Source organism: Larimichthys crocea, chromosome XVI, assembly GCF_000972845.2.
Source record: "Larimichthys crocea isolate SSNF chromosome XVI, L_crocea_2.0, whole genome shotgun sequence".
Lineage (NCBI taxonomy): Eukaryota > Metazoa > Chordata > Actinopteri > Sciaenidae > Larimichthys > Larimichthys crocea.
In genome coordinates, this window is record NC_040026.1 from 11,373,746 (window position 1) to 11,389,707 (window position 15,962).

At 43.1% G+C, this 15,962-nt stretch overlaps 1 protein-coding gene across 2 annotated transcripts; it reads right to left on the reverse strand.

Moving 5' to 3' along the window:
- Window positions 1–10,531: 10,531 nt before the first annotated feature.
- foxj1b (forkhead box J1b) lies at window positions 10,532–14,864 on the reverse strand. 2 transcript variants are annotated; one of them, XM_010730790.3, is made up of 3 exons: window positions 14,585–14,864; window positions 13,780–14,442; window positions 10,532–13,113 (listed from the first exon to the last, which is right to left on the reverse strand). In XM_010730790.3, exons 2-3 carry the CDS (start codon window positions 14,365–14,367, stop codon window positions 12,205–12,207), a joined length of 1,497 nt encoding a protein of 498 aa, XP_010729092.3. In that variant the 5' UTR covers window positions 14,368–14,442; window positions 14,585–14,864; the 3' UTR covers window positions 10,532–12,204. The 2 variants fall into 2 exon arrangements, with proteins under 2 accessions (XP_010729092.3, XP_027144980.1); XM_027289179.1 differs by lacking the exon at window positions 14,585–14,864 and having other exon boundaries at window positions 13,780–14,564.
- Between the last annotated feature and the right edge of the window lie 1,098 nt (window positions 14,865–15,962).

Below are 15,962 nucleotides of genomic sequence, written 5' to 3' on the forward strand. Positions count from 1 at the left end.
TGCTAAGCACATATCCGCACAGTGTCACACAAAATACACAAATACACACGGCTCACATGAGCCCGAAACCTTACCTGTCAGAGGCAGGTGTGGTCTCTGAGGACCCAATCAGTTTTAATTAACCCCTTGTGGTGGATGGTGGATGGGGGTGGGGTTGGAGAGAGACCGGAGAAGAAGAGTAAAAGAACAGGACAAGCAGGGGGGAGAGAAATTTCTGCTTGTCATTGCCGGATACGTGGGTGAGAGATGGGAATTAACGGAGAGAATTCGCAGAAAACAGCCACCTCCCTGTGGAAAATGTCATTGAGAGGAGGATCAGACGATGATTTACGGGCACACTGTGGACCATCGATTATATCTTTTTGTCTGAAACGTTTCATTTAAACTTAAATAATATGACCGGTAACAGAGATGGAGTTTGATAGTTTTTCAAATCCCTCAGTGAATCTTTGAAGGTTGAAGGTTTGTTTGGTTGGTTATGAAGGACATATCTTTATCAATTTTACTCAGTATCAGACTTAAACCACAAAGAAATCACGAGGAGGCTATGCTGTAGTTGCAGAAGCTGTATACGCTTCAGACAAAACAATACAGCTGACGTAATTGTTTTAGTAATTTTCTGCATGCACGATTGCCATCCTGAAGCTAGATGCAAAATGGAACCCAGCCCTAACTCTCTGTTAACCATCTCATCCAGAATAACAAATTGTTTTTCAGGTAAATGTTTGAGCTTTTGATCACACGCATTCTTCAAAAGCTGCTACCTACAACACACACAATGCAACTTGATGGCTGACAGTTGAGTCTGAGATCTGGGTGTGTTATTCTACTAGCGGCAGCTAACTTAGCCTCAAGCGGAGATTAGAAGCGGGCAAGATAGGTCTTGTGAGCCTACTTCTTTGTAACTCCACACCAACAGATTTTTTATTTGTGTTTTTTATTTATATTTTTGACGGACGCCACGAGCAGATCACATAAATTTGCAGAGCAGCTCGAGCTGGCCAGAAGTCAGACACAGAAACAGCAGTAAGAATCCAGTCGAAATTTCAAAATAAAACACCAGCACCAGGACATAAACCAAGGAAAATGACCAAATTTGGGCAAGTAAACAAAGTTGCGTGGAGAAAACACCAAAACAACATTGTGGCTGTGCCATGACAGGGTGTCATGTAAGCAGGATACATGTATGCATTGTGAAATTGTAAAGTTACATTTAAGTTTACATAAAGAACCTTTACAGATAAACTGCTTTGACTGCAGTTTTGGTTCCGGAGTCCCACAGTGCCCTCACTCTGTTTGTCCTCCTTTATGGAGATGACATCTAAGGATGCAGATAAAGTGCACGAGGGGTTTTTGTGTGAAACGTGCAGTCAAAAATCTCAATCCCAACACCTATAGAAGATTTTGCAGTGCTGTGTCAGTGCTCTCCATCACCATCATCAGAAGTATGACAGCTCATGGTGACTCAAAACCTCAAAGAAACACTTCATGCTGATGTCCTTTAATCTGACCCCCCCACCCCCCTTCCCTGATGAATGAAGAGAACACAAAGGCACGGCGAGTCTGACATTGACACAATGACAGCCGCTGTTTGTGCTGCATCTTTTTCACACACCTCAAAGACACGCACCCTCACCAACACATTGACCTGACATTTATTATTGAAGGGTTGCTGGTTAATGCAACCAAGGCCCGGTAGATAGGGTGTCGCTCTGCAGTCATCCTTATGTAATCAGAGGTGATTTCCTGAGAAGGCCAGGATGAGGTCAGAGACGGTAAATAGAAGTTGGTTTACTGACCAAACGACCCAGTATTTACATCTTAAGAAACAGTTGACAGTGAAGGATCTCGATTCACATGGTTGGAGATGAGGATTTGGTTTTATACGGTATATAATAACAAGATAATCACTTGCCTCCCTTATGAGACAGCTGTGTATACTTGCACGTTTCTGTTTTGACACTTCACTGCAAAGACAGAGGAAGGAGACAAGGATGGGCTAATCTGAGGAAGAGATGGACTCCAAATGAACTTACGTGGATGAATCCTGTATCTGTCTTTGTGTGTGTTCTGTCTGAAAACCCCTGCATGCATCCATGAAAGTGTGTGTGTGTGTGCGTGTGTGTGTGTGTGTGTGTGTGTGTGTGTGTGTGTACAGCTCCCCCGGTGAGCCAAATGCTCCGCTGCTTCACAAAGCAAATCGCAGCTAATCAAATAAGAGCCCTCAGCAGTGCGCAGACATAGGGAGAAGAATGGAAGAAGAGTGTGTGTGTGTGTGTGTGTGTGTGTGTGTGTGTGTGTGTGTGTGTGTGTGTGGAGGGGGTGGTGTGGAAGCAGGCTAGTAGCTTTAAGAGGTCCTGGATAGTAGGTGGGGGTGGAAGGACATACACGTACACCTGCACAACCTTGTACTGCTGTAAAAGACACATGCATACATGGATACTCATGTACTACACACACACACACACACACACACACACACATACAGACACACAGCAGATACATAAATGAAGAAGTCAAGTACAAATTGCATAGCATCTTTTGTCTGTGACTGAATCCAAGGTCTAACTGATGACTGATTTTTTATCCAGTCCAACCTATAAAATATATTAAATTTGTGTATATATTAAAACATGGCCAACTCAGCGATAATGAATTTGTGATTCCTTGCTCAGGGTACTTATACCCTCCTTGGGGGTACTTCTACAGTTGCCCGGGGATATGTGGTAAAGATTGTAGAGTAGTGCAACTAATTTAAAGCTAATTAAAAATATGTTTGAAGATAAAAATAAACAAACATCCTTATAGAATTACAAATTGGTGTGATGCTGATTTTAATAGAGGGGGTTACAACAACAGTTAACAGCTAATAGGCTGCAAGCAGCAACCTCGGTTCAGCTAATGTTGAAGTGCCAAAAACTGTAATTACTCAAACGGCCACTTGAGGCCGGCTACAAAACGAGTCAATCTCCATAAGTGCCCATGTTTAAATGTCCAACTTCACAGCAGAAATAAACAGGTCTATAGATCATTTTCACATTCATAACAACTATACTGAGACTGAGGAGGACTGCGAAGATGGCGACGGACAGGGCCACCACACTCACTCACCACACCCCCAACGAGACATGACGGAGACGTGACCGGTGGGGTTTCAGGGTGAGCTTCAATACGGCTCTTTATAAATCTGTGGGTGCCATCATGGATACAACTTTGATTGTTTATACTGTCAGTTGGAATGACATGAAGCAAAGGGCCACAGATTGGACTCAAACCCGGACTGAGCCTTTGTACATGGGGCGCACACACTCTACCAGGTGAGCGACCAGGTAAGTCAGTAAAAAGTAATGGATAGACAATCAAAATAAATGCTTATAATTTCTTGATAATTAAGAGGAATAGCTTCAAGTTATGGGATAAACAGTTGAAATAATACATCAAAAGTAACAGATAAATTGTTAAAATTTTTAGAGTAGTATGCAAACCTGACCACACCATCCTAAACAAACAGTGCTAACATTAACTGCATGAATACATCTGGAACCTGATGGCTGGTGTTGACAAAGGGGTTCTTGAGTTTATGTTCTGGAGCAGGATCCTGTCCATCTCAGGCGGGACAGTACTAACACTCAGCTGCCTCTGGACAAAAAGTTGCACATCGTGACTTGAACCTGGCGAGCCTGTTTGTGACCATGAAATCTGGAACTCAGCAGCACTCTAACCAAGAGTTTGCTGGCTGAAAGTCCGTCTGAGCAGCAGGCCAGATTGAGGAGGTTGGTCCAGACTTGTTTTCTGCTCTGCTCCCTGGCACCGATATTGATGCTGAGTGAGTGGCAGAGCTCCAGCTCTGTTCTGGCTCCCTTTCGATACTCTCGTCCATACTCACCCTCCTGACACGCTGCCCTCTGGCTAGCCCTCCATGTGTGGGCATGAGTGTGTGCAGGCGTTTGACAGCGTGAGGGGTTCATGCAGTTGTATCTCTGGGCCTGAGTAATCTGTGAGTGGCTTGGGTCTTTGTGCGTAATTGTCTCTATGCTATGTGTGTTTTGTGTGTATGTGTGGCAGCTGTGTGCCCTCCTCCTGTCTGCCTGTGGGACAATCAGCCGCTCCCTGCGACCACAGAGACCGAAGGCACAGGGCAAGAATGTCTTTCACTGACCAAGTGGTGGATGCCAAGATGCACACATACACGCACACACAAGACAAAAGAACACACATATATGCTGATACACACACACAAGTGGCTTTATTGTTCATCCATACAATTCTATTATATATATTTTTTATTCATCAATACAAACGTATGTGCATTCTTTGTTGAAAAGTATAATTTTTCCACTTGAATGCTCAGAGAATGCTCCGTCACACCAGCATTCAAAACAGTAAAAACAGTAACAGCTCATCAGAGAGCTCAGTCATAAACATGTATTTGTTACAATTATATTATTACTACTACTATCAATGATGAAATACTAGCGAGTCGTCAACTTTGCTAACAGCCAAACATGCAACAAGTGCAACATAACAAGACATAGTAGGCAGCTAATATTACTTACTGGTCAAACAGCAAGAAGCCCAACTTGGCTCTGGTCTTTCAGCCTTTTATTTCACCAAGCTCTCAACAACGACTAAAAGTTTTGACTTATCTGGCAGGTTCTTGCTTGGTCACTGTCTCTTTTTCTCTTTCCAGCTCCAGTTCTGGCACGACACTGGCTCTATTCCCTGTCTGCGTTCCTCTGTTCCCCTGGGTCTGAAAGCATGCTCTTCCCGTTGGTCCAAAACGCCTGTATTACAAACACCAACATTCTCCTGGTGCTTTGAGCTCACAGTCCGGGCAAACTGGCTAACAAACTGAGCTTTAATGTCAGAGGACATTAAAGGGAAAACCAGAAAACATTTTATCCATAAAATATGATCCAGTTTCACCACAATCAGTGAAATAGTTGGTGGTTTGTGACTTGATAGTACCCGCAGCAAAAAGTTACATAGTGTACAGGGTGCAGAGTGAGACCAAGGCATCATTCACCTGAGTACAACAAAATGATTTAAAATCTGAAAAGCTGCACAGTGTTGCTTCAACCTTAGTCTAAGCTGCTTTACAGACTTCATCAATAGAGAGTCAATAAAAAATAGAAGGACACTCTGAGAGCTATTGCGACTGACTACTACGCTTGGATGTTCCTGGTTTTCTAGGTTAGGCGTTAGCACATCAGGTACAATAGATTCAACCAGTCTTGTAAGTCATCAGAGCTTCTACTGGGTGAAATAGTAGGACTGTTTCACATGCAGTACAATATGAAGCTATGTGTTATACACCACAAAACAAAGAGATCATGTAATAAATAGATAGATAGATAGATAGATAGATAGATAGATAGATAGATAGACTTTATTTATCCCAAGCTGGGAAATTATAGTGCAGCAGCAGCATTACACAAAGTGACAAGTGACAACAAAAAATAAAAATATACTATAAAGCAAACTATACATAATAAAATATCAAAAAAGCAATAGTAAATACGATAAAATAAAATATATTGTACAGAGGTGTATATACAGCAAGTTGGCAGTGTTGATATGTACAAAGTAGGGAGAAATGTGAGGTGACTGTAGATTGTAGATTATGACTTAGCTTTTGTTATACAGTGTGATGCAGCCTGTGGGAGAAGCTGCTCCGCTGTCTGTCCACTGTGTGGTGGAGAGGATGCTGCTCATTGTCCATGATGGATAATAGTTTATTCAGTGCCCTCCTCTCCACCACAGTCTCGAGAGACTCCAGTCTCAGTCCAAGAACAGAGCCAGCCTTCTTGATGATCTTTTCAAGTCTGTTGGTGTCGCTGGCTCTGATGCTGCTGCCCCAACAAACAACAGCAAAGAAGATTGCACTGGCAACAACAGACTGGTAGAAGATCTCCAACATCTTGCTGCACACGTTGAAGGATCTCAGCTTCCTCAGGAAGTAGAGTCTGCTCATCCCCTTCTTGTACACAGCCTCGGTGTTAGATTTCCAGTCCAGTCTGTTGTCGATCACCACTCCGAGGTATTTGTAGTCCTCCACCTCCTCCACCACCTCCCCTCTGATCCTTAGTGGCTGTGAATATATTATAATGAAATGAAACTACGGTTACATGTATGTGATTTCATATGACATAAGACAATAACACACACTGATGCATGAATACCACATAACAGATTTGTATACATGCCAGTATAGTATGTTAAGAGCTAATGGGAAACAATGGGACACGTGACACCCATCATCAAACAATCCCTCTTATGACGTGTCAATGCGCTGTAGACAACAATGAGTGTTTTCCAGGTGGACCTCACTTGAGAGCTTCAGCTTAAAGTCCTTGTAAAGTAATAATAAATATGTGTTCTGAGTTTGTCAGACCAAAGAGGAAAGTGGTCTGACAAACTCCAATACAAATGATTAAAAATATTGACAAGTTTATAAAATTAGGTGTCAGAATTGGGTAAAAACAAGCAGTATTCTCAGCTTAGCAGAGGCAGTCACTGGAAGTCTACTCTACTACTGCGGAGTACAAGAAAAATGTGAAGGTCAAGGCCCACATGGGAAAGGCACTCTGAGTACTTAAGAGCATAACAGATGTAATGGAAATGGTTTATGCTGTCTAATCCTGAGTGTACTGTGTGCTCAAGTTCCAGCTCTGGAGAGAAACGTTGCAGAAACAGGGCAAGAAGAGAACCGGCACATAACAAGAAAGTGACACATAAGCACTTAACACTACTAGAAGGTTGAATAGAGCATCTTTGGCCTTAAATATCCTCTATACGTAATGCTCCATCTGTGTGTGTGTGTGTGTGTGTGTGTGTGTGTGTGTGTGTGTAGTTGTGTTTGTACTCACTTGCACACCTGCATTTGTCTGTGGTACATAGCCTGAATAAATAAAATTAGCACATCAAAACTGAAACAGAATCTAGAGGGTTTCTGTGTGGGTTCGCGAGATCCAGCCTTCATTAGTCATCACCACATTCAGAAGAATAAAGGCTCTTCTGGACAAAAATCCCACAAAGTATGCTTTTGTTAAAGGATAGTGCAAGTAAATGTTCAGTTTTTGGAGTAATGGTTGTTCTTATTGTACGTAAACATAGCTTACTCTGACCAATTATGCAAGTAGGTAAAACCCTAATCTCTGCAAATGAAAGAAAAATCCCCCTCACCGTACTACGTTTCAGTCCTTTTCTTCTAATTCATCATCCGCAATTCCTTTCAAAATGGAACAGGCAATCTAAATGGAAACCTCATTAGCATTTCATACATAAACAACAGCCTTTGGGATAGACTATTTAAGTGTATTTCCTGCTGAAGTCCCTCCTCTAGTGTCAGGCCAGTCTGGAGAGACATTAATGGATGGTCCGACTGTTGAATATCATCCTGGTCTTTTTCCCTTATCAATATGTGATGAGGGTTTGGAAACCAGAGAGGGATGACAATTTCCCGCAGGTTCAGGGAGGTGAAGGTTGTTCTTGCCCCTGATATGTGTGTGTGTGTATGTGTGATTCCTTCCTCCGATTCATGCCCCATTGAGGAAATTGCATTTATCTGTGCGATCTAACACTTATTTGTACATGTAATCACTAACGTTCAGGGGTTCCTCAGGGACTATAAAACAGGCTTAGGGTGTTTTCCCTCTGCCACCGTTTGCTTTGTGCAACAATGAAGGATCTAATTAGTGAGGGACCCCCATCATGTCTCTTCTTTTAGCGGTTCCCCATAAAGAATAGGTCTGTGGCTATCCCCAATAAATGAGGAGTTGAACCCTCTGTCTATGTCATGCTGGGAGGAGCGCTTCTTTAGCAAAGCTGGTTGACCCTGTTTATGCCCGACTCTAATCAGGAGCAGTCCAGAGGGTGCCATGATGGCAATAAAACACCAAACACACCCTCTTCTCATCTCCGTTTCTGCCTTCGCCCTCCTTCGTGTAACGCTCCCGAGCTAGCACACAAACACAAACACGATGCAGAGCCCCCCAAGAGAGACCAAGGAGGAGGTTATAAACCATTATAAGCCAGGTTAGCCTTCAGTGTCAGCCCAGCTTGTTCCTCCTTCTTTGAGCAGGTCCGGGTGCTGGGAAGTCCCAGCCTCTCATCCACCACGCTGAATAGAACCACAGGGCTCTGGCTCCACAGAGATAGTGTTATCTGGGCCACCATGGGGCTCCGATCGCAGCCGTGTACACACACGCTCAGTGGGTAGCGCGCATATCAGTCTGAGTGCAGACAAAGAAACATGTGGACCAACATAAACATGGGCAAATAATGTAACCGCACACAAGCACATGTGCACACTGTGCGGTCCGAGACAAACAGAGACAAATGCGAAAGTTCACACACGTTTGGGCACAATGGACGCCTCTTTATCCTTCAACTTGAGCGTGACAGTGACACTGACTTCTTCAACTCTCCTCACATTTCCTGTGACCTCAAGGCCGATAACCGATAACCGAGAATCAGAATCAGTCTCTCTTATCAGCTGGAGGGATTTACTCCACGCATTGGCGGTCAGCAGTCACACGCCTCGGCCTTAGATCCGGCTGTAGTCCCTGCTGTTTTTAGGAATCTGAGTTATTCCACCCATTCCTGGAGATCTCCACACATGACCTGTCGCCGCTGGGGAGCCACAAGCCAGAGGGACAGGGATAAGCCGCATTTCTCCCCTTTTCCTCCAACAATTTCAATTAAAAAGAGATTTGAGGTGGAAAAGCACATTTTCATACAGGGCATGCAAACAAAATCCTGGAAAAGGGTGAGAAAATATGCGACGGTAAGTTTTGAGGACATTTTGTAACAGCTATGAGACATGAGTCTGTTCGTGGTGACTGATCTGATAGATGCAGGGTCGACATGGATGTATGACGCACCACTGTCTTCTTACATCTATGATTTCCCACCACTAAAACATGCACTCTTCATATTCTATACATATTTCACCCAGATCCTATATATAGTACCAAACACACTGATTGACGGCCTTTCCTTAATTATCTATGCACCAATAAATGTTTTCTAACTGTGCAGCCTATTAATTTTCATCAACAGTAATTTAGAATTGACAAAAGTATTGTTGAGAGTTGTTTATTGTCTCATTAAAATGATTGGATCCTCAAACACACAATCAAAACTTTTGATTAGCTGTAAAGAACGTGAATTGTGCAAGCTTGCACATAGTGACTGAACTTTGTGTGGCCTGCCACTGAGTTATCTCTTCTTGCCCCCTCGTGACCCTTGGTGACTTCAGGCAGAAATCTGAATATTTCTGAACTAAGAGCTCCACAGTTTTGTTTTTACACAGGTTATTTATTTGTAATTTTTAGCAATTCTAGAGAAGGCAATGTTAGTCTTTTAGTCGGTCCTGTTGAATGGATTGCTATGACATTTACAGATATTCATGGTCCACAGAGGATGAATTCAATTTGATCCCCTTGAACTTTCATCTTCATTTATCAGGTCAAAATTTCAGTTTTGTCATTTATTTTTATTTTATTTTCAAGGACAAAGCTCATTGCTGTAAACTATTTTCCTGTACCCAGATCTTAATTTAGCTATTAATACAACAATTAAAGACACAACATGTAAAATTATAACAAGAGAAAGCAAAACGACTGGATAAAAAGTTTAGAGAAAGGCAAGCACAGAGCAAAGTAGGACAATGCAGTCAGATGATACAAATCAAATTAGCAGCCTGTGCAGAGAATGTGAATCTCTGATTTTCATTAGCCTCCGCTAATTAGCAAATGTTAGCATGCTAATACACTAAGCTAAGCTGGTGAACATCATACCTACTAAACATGAATATTTACGCTAAGTACGCTAGCTAATGTTGATGTTAGCATTTGGCTCAAACAAAGTACAGCCTCTCTAACATGGGTGTAAATTCTTTGTCTTATTACTTTTATATTCACATATGTTTTTGAGAAGCTAATTAGCAATTTCTAGCATTCTAACACGCTAATATAACTGTTCACTATTATGTCTTGTTTGTGAGGCTCTTTGTGACAAATTATTGAAAAGTGATAAATGTTTGTTTTTCTTTATTAAATATCTCATTTTCAGCAGTTTCCTCCTAAAATATTTCATTAAAAAACACAACGACCCATCAATGTGAATAAGTGCCTTGGGTGTAGTTAGTTTTTTATTGTTGTCTCAAAAATGATCATGGAGTTTAATCTTCCCTGAAATCAAACCAGTCCATCACGCTGAAGTTATAATCTCTAGTGTCTAATGTATCCGATTACATTATATTGTGTTTACCCCCTGTATGTTTCAAATACCAAACAAGTCCAGACCTGTGTGTGCTGATTAATGATAAACCCTGATAGACCTTTTTTATCTCTTGATTGCACACACACAGAGCTCTAACTCAAACATTAATCCTGTCCACAGCTGTATGTTACACTCCAACATTTGTGTGTGTGTTTCATAATGACACAGTGAATGAAAACATGTAGGTTTTTTTTTGTTACTGTTCTTTCTTTAATTGACACCATTTATTGCATCAAGGCATGATTGCATTTTTAAACAGCTTAAAAAAGTACAAATGAAAATAACATGGTAGGATTAAAGAGTTCGTCTCAAACTTGATCAATATGATACAATAAGAAACATCTGACCTTTATGAGTTGAATTTATATGTACCCGCTCATCATTTGTCCCCTCAAACCAACAGTTATTATGTTCTCAAACATATTTTGATTTGTGAAAACAAACCGTACAAACAAAAATAAAAAAAAACGACACCAAAATAATCAGTAAGGACAAAAAGGGAAATCCATCACCCAGTGACAGAAAACACAACTCTTATTTTCTTATTCATCAACACAGAAACACCAATGAACTGCATATTCCTTATCAACAAATTTTGGCGAAATATAATCAACAAATGCCCAGTTTTGTATATATTTGGAAAGAAGTACATATTTAAGCAAAAAGGAAAAATAATCGACTTATTGCAGTGTAGAGTCTAATGTTCAAAAATAATTAGATATGGACGATTACAGCATTATGCATCACTTTCATTATGGTCAGTAAACTTTAGAAAACATTTTAATATGAAAAAACAAAACAAAAAAACGAAACATCCTGATAAACAAAGCTGTCTCGCTTTCCTAAAACTGCTGCCTATCAAAGTGCATAATGTTCGATTTTCATGACTGATTTCAGGTCTGCTCCTCTCTTCTTTTTTTTCTTTTTTTTTTTTGCTTTGCAATACGTAACTGTAGACAAATGGCAAATGTTCCTGCCTAGCTTCATGCTATATACTTTAGTGAATATATATTAGATTGACTATATAAAAGTCATAAATGACTGATTTCTAATCTCAGACTATGAATTTAAAGTTTCTCGTTATCCATCCTGCTCTGATAGCTTCATCTTTCATCACTGCACAGACCGTTGAGATGAATGGCTAATTTCACTGCATGTTAGTTTTTTTTAAAAAAAGAGAAAAGTTTAATGCTAATGTAGCAAAATAGATTCCTGCATGTCTTCTCGGCCCTGTAGTGCTTGCTTGTGGAGAGTGCTTAGCCATTATTTCACCAACGACATATAGCTGCAGTTCAGTCCAGTTCAGCACTCATTTGAACACGTTCTCGTATTACCAGCTGCTTGACATTCGAGCTGTTACAGTTCCACAAAATCCAACTTAAAGGATGATAATTAGTCCTGTTTTCTCTGCACGCAGTCCACAGTCCTCCTTCTGAAGAAACCATTTGCTGCCATTCATCCTGCAGAGTGCGATAATCCCTCGCAGTCCGCATGAAACTTTAATTTGGTTTATAAATGTTTCTCTGTTGTATTGTCATTTCATTGTGCCTGATATATCAGTGTTGTGTCATGTTACCCACTGTTTCCTGTCAATCACCTGACACCCTTAGGAAGAAATGAGAGTCTACGCCAGGAGATAATCCCCAATCACCGACATATTTTTAGTCACATCAGTGTCTTTTAAGGGAATCTTTGCGAGCTTGTTTGCTCACAGCTTCCCTTCAAAGACAGTTTTGACATCATTTTAACAAGAAGGACGAGTGAATGTTACAAAAAATAAATTACAAATGTAGTGTATTGCAGAACGATTGGAGGGAATGCAGAAGTAACCGGGCTGTTCTTCTGTGTTGGACAAGTAATCAGAGATGTTCATTGAGTGTAAATAATTAGGAGTCAATGAGGTTTCAGGGTCAAAGGTCACAGATAGGCCTCCACTCGTTCCCATGGCTGCATCTCTGTGAAGAAGCCCTCGCACAGGCCGAAGCCCTGATCTAGAGTCAGAGGAATCGCCTGCGCCTCTTCTTTGATCTCCTCCCAGGGTTGGAGCACCACCTCATCTGGTTGCTCTGAGAACAGTGTGGAGGGGTCGTCGAACTGCTGCAGGTGGTGGTGGTGGCTTTGGAGCAGTTGATCCTGGTCCAGCTGCTGCTGCTGTTGTTGCTGCGGATGCTGCTGCTGCGGCACGTGGAGCTCCCCCATATTGACCGCGCAATCCATGGAAGCAGCGTTCAGCTCCATGTAACTGTAGGACTGATGGTGGTTCAGGTGCTGGCTCTGACCTATGATGTCCCCTCCGCCGCACCACCTCCCCAGCCCCGCCGAATGCTGCCTCCCCTGCATGGACACCTCCATCTCGCAGCCCAGGGAGCTCAGCGCTGTGTTGATGTCCAGATCCTCAAAGGTGCTACAGCTCCCGCTGAGGACATCATCAAAGACAGACGCCAGGTCAAAGTCCCCCCTCAGGATGTCTGCTTTGTGGGCCTCTGTCGCCAAAAGAGGAGACTCACTCGCCCTCATGGCTTTGCCGTTGTTCTTAGAGGGCAGGTGCTTCCGTTTGACGCCCACCCCCTGGTAAGGGAAGCCATTTTGGGTGCTGTGATAACCCTGAACCAGTTTGCTCTGTCTGTGGGTGCTGCTGCCACCACTGCTGCTGCTGCTGCTGTTGTAGTGGTTCGCAGACATCCTCCTGCGCTTGAAGATCCCGTTGACGAACATGTCAGCATACTGTGGATCAATCTGCCAGAAGCCCCCCTTCCCTGGCTCGTCTTTCTGTCGGGGGACCTTCTTGAAACACTTGTTGAGGGACAGGTTGTGACGAATTGAGTTCTGCGACAAAGACACACACACATACACACAAAAAAAAAGATAATTAACAAGATCCCATTGGCTTTGAGCAAATTTGAGTTAGTCATGCAAAAAAACAAATGTGCTTCTTTGTCTTTGTAAGGGAGACGAAGAAGAAGAGAGGAGAGGAGGGAGGGAGGGAGGGAGGTGTATTGTTGTTGTTTGTATAGGAAAGCAAATGCACCTAATGAGGCTTTCTAGTAGCAGGCAGCTCTGTGCATTTCAAACATGATCAGCTGTGCTTAGCTGCCATCTCTCTCAGGAGCCCTCATTAACACACACACGCACACACACAAACACACACACACATTAGAGGGCTTTCTTCGCTACATCACCATTCCCCCCAGACAAAAAACCCTATATGAGCACTATCTTGGAACATGGCAATTTCTGAGACCCTTTGCATAAAAAAAAAAACACTCCAGATCATCAAAAGACTGAAATTAGACTGTGATTCTGATGGACCTGCTGCAGCTTTTTCAGATTTACTCTACATGTGACGTGAAAAGCCTTGTCTGACGTCCTGTAGCATAAAGATGTGGTGTCTGATGGTGACACTGGGATCAATTGCTCACCCTTCCCTCCCTCACCTCGCCATTTATCTGACTCATCAATAATAGAGAGAGAGAGTTCGCCGGTCTCGGTTACCTGCCAGCTGGGCTCCGCGTGTCTGTAGTAGCAGAAATTCTCAGTTATCCAGTTATAGATGGTAGATAGAGTCACTTTGGGTTGTTTACTGGCTTGCATTGCCATGCAGATAAGAGAGGCGTAGGAATAAGGAGGTTTGACTTTAGGATTGGTTTTATAGTCGACTTCCACAGGCGGGCTGGCCTGGATGGGGATCTGTGGGTACCCGTTCCCAGGATGTGCGCAATTGGCAAACCGTGGCGCTGCGGTGGAGTCGCTGCCGGAGGTGACAGGGCTCCCTAAGTATGGAGGCATCCCAGTCGCGGCGGTGTCCCCGGCTGGGGGGCTTGACGGAGAGTCGGTGCCACCTCTGGGGAAGCCGAGACGCTTGAGAAAGAGTTGGTGCTGAGAGGATGGACAGCCCGGTCCAGCTCCGTTAGGTCGCTCCGGGTCCGCGCTGAGGATGGAGAAATTCTGGAGCCAGTGGAGGCTGGTGAGGCTGTCATCCATGGGGGCAGAGTCGGACCCGGTGACCTGATCCTCAGGGTATACCGCCAGCCATTTCTCCTTAAACTTATTGGCGATGTCTGGGCTCGTTAGAACCGGCATCCTGGCTTTGCGTGCGCAGTTAGGGCTGAAGATGGCCAAAAGAGCTTCAGATCTGCATTTAAAGTTTTGTTTTATCTTGAGGTCAAAGACAAAAAGGTAAAAATAAAATGACAGTTAATTAAAATGGTCACACTGACGTCAAATAAATCACCACGTTTGGCCAAAACATCCCAAAAGAAGCTATTTAATCCCACAAAATGATGCGTAATTTCCCTACCTCCGGCGCAGTCTTCTCGGAGGAGATTCTCTGTGTGCACCTGTTGCAGTCAGTCCCCTGTCTCTCCTCTCCAAGGACTCAGAGGCGCAACCAGTCTCTGCGCAACAAGTGCAGCGGGGGAAGGGCGAGTAGCATCCAGCAGCAGCGCATATGGAGGAAAAGGGGGGTATGAAAGCAGCTCAGGACAGATCCATGCCGACTCAGGCTGTTACTCATCCAAACGCACGACCCTGTGTGTGAGTGTCCGTGAGAGGTCAAGATGTGAGAATGTCTGAGGGTGAAAAATAAGTCGCTCATAAAGCTCGAGAGACTGCCCACCATCCCTTTAAACGCCTGAGGGGATTTCTGATTGGCTGACTAACCGTGCTTCTCCAGGTTTCACTTTAACACACACACACACACACACTCTCTCTCTCTCTCTCTCTCTCTCTCTCTCTCTCTCTCTCTCTCTCTCTCTCTCTCTCTCTCTGTGTGTGTGTAACTCACACTCGCACACAAAGGGAGGGGGCACCCAAATGAATGTGGACTGAGTGCCGTACATGCCCACTGCAGTAGGAACAGTTAGTTTGTCGTTTGTCTGCCTTTAATCTTTGTCTTCATCCGGGAAACAGGCTGAAATGTGACCTCCGTGGCGCGCGTCACGGCCCCCTCCATCCCCGCTGGCGCTGAAAAAGACGCGCCACAGGTCCCGCTTGTAGCGCACCATTTGCACTGCAAAGAAAATGCAGCCGACTTTAAGTGATAAGCCTGTATTTACCGTGCCTTTTCACTGAGGACAATTTACCTTTCAGTGGATAATCCTTTTTCAAACATGCACAAAAGACACAAATGCTGTAAATGTATACTTGAGGATACTGACGCATTATAGCTGAGACATAGACACAAGGGGTTCAGTAGCCTGCTACAACTAGAAGTAGCAGATAGAACTTTTAGAAAGTTAATGGACTTTTTATTCATATGGCAATGATAAAACATTAAGTGAGTCATTCTGTGCTAAATTAAATAATATAGGAATCAAAAGATGTAATAAAACCATAGGAATATATAATGCAGATATCAACAGAAGAGAATTTTTCTGTTTTACTGTCTCCTTCCAAACATGAAACACAAAGTACGGTGTCCATAAACACATGAAAAATCTAGAGCAAGTGTTTAGTTTGTCCGTTTTGGCCTACTGTAGAAACATGGCGGCTAAACATGGCAGACTCTGTGGAAGAGGACCCGCAGCGTCTGTGGACATACAGGACTCATTCTAAGGTGATTCTTATTTTCAGGTGATTATACACAGATGAAGACATAGTTATGCATATTATGCTCCATTTATGACATATTCTATAAACAGGGCCCCCTAAATTTTACACACTTGACCTTTAAGTAC